The sequence below is a fragment of the Microtus ochrogaster genome, unplaced genomic scaffold (genome assembly GCF_000317375.1).
Source record: "Microtus ochrogaster isolate Prairie Vole_2 unplaced genomic scaffold, MicOch1.0 UNK41, whole genome shotgun sequence".
Lineage (NCBI taxonomy): Eukaryota > Metazoa > Chordata > Mammalia > Rodentia > Cricetidae > Microtus > Microtus ochrogaster.
The window spans coordinates 2,721,498-2,722,579 of NW_004949139.1; the positions used below are offsets into that span (position 1 = coordinate 2,721,498).

Consider the following 1,082-nt stretch of genomic DNA (forward strand, 5'->3'; position numbering starts at 1 on the left):
GTGTAACTGCCTTCTCTCTTTGCTGCTGCTCTAGTCACAGCCCCTAAGATACACATCTTATGCTCTGTCTTACGCATTCATATGTTTCTAGAGATGCTTCTATAAAGGAGAGAACACATGTGGTTTACGCCTTTCTGAGTCTGGCTTAATTCACTTAATATATTATTTTTGTATACAGTGTCATCCTTATGTAATTCTTCATTTCTTGACTTTGGCCCCTTAAAGGAGTAGTCTCAATTGACCCCTCGGTTTTCTTTCTCCATTTCGATAAGCTATTTCAACAGCTATTATCTTTCAGAAAAGTTTACTAGTGAAGTGATCCACTTTGGACTGAGTGCATCACAAATCAATCTATACTATCATTGCAGGATACTCAACTGAAAATACTGATTTGAATTCAATATGTCAACTCTCCAGAACACCTCATCTTCTTCCATCATTTTCCTGCTCACTGGTGTGCCTGGGCTGGAAGCCTACCACACCTGGATCTCCATCCCCTTCTGCCTTCTCTACACAACTGCCCTCTCAGGGAACAGCCTGATTCTCTTCGCCATTATCACTCAGCCCAGCCTCCACGAGCCCATGTATTATTTCCTCTCCATGCTGTCCACAGCTGACCTCGGACTGTCCATATCCACTCTGGCCACCATGCTGGGGATATTCTGGTTCAATGCCAGGGAGATCAGCTTCAATGCCTGCTTGTCACAGATGTTCTTCATCCAACTCTTCACTGTCATGGAGTCCTCAGTGCTGCTGGCCATGGCTTTTGATCGCTATGTGGCCATCTCCAATCCTCTTAGATATGCCACTGTCTTAACTGATCTTAAAGTAGTAGCGATTGGGGCAGCAATGGTTGCGCGCGGAACACTGATCCAGACTCCCCTGGCAGTGCTCCTGAAGAGACTGTCCTTCTGCAGCAGCCATGTGCTCCGCCACTCCTACTGCTTCCACCCCGATGTCATGAAGCTCTCATGCACAGACACCAGGGTCAACAGTGCACTTGGGCTCACTGCCCTGATCTCCACTGCTGGAGTGGACTCTGTCTTCATCCTCCTTTCCTATGTCTTGATCATTAGAACTGT

General features: G+C 46.6%; 1 protein-coding gene across 1 annotated transcript in view; it reads left to right on the forward strand.

Annotated features, from left to right (window-relative positions):
• Positions 1 to 402: 402 nt before the first annotated feature.
• The window catches only part of LOC101988602 (olfactory receptor 51F2-like), an 11,815-nt gene continuing 11,135 nt past the window's right edge, over positions 403 to 1,082 (forward strand). Inside the window, exon 1 of the mRNA XM_005368865.1 lies at positions 403 to 1,069. Coding sequence (XP_005368922.1) covers positions 403 to 1,069 — 667 coding nt within the window. The remainder of the gene's footprint in view (positions 1,070 to 1,082) is intronic.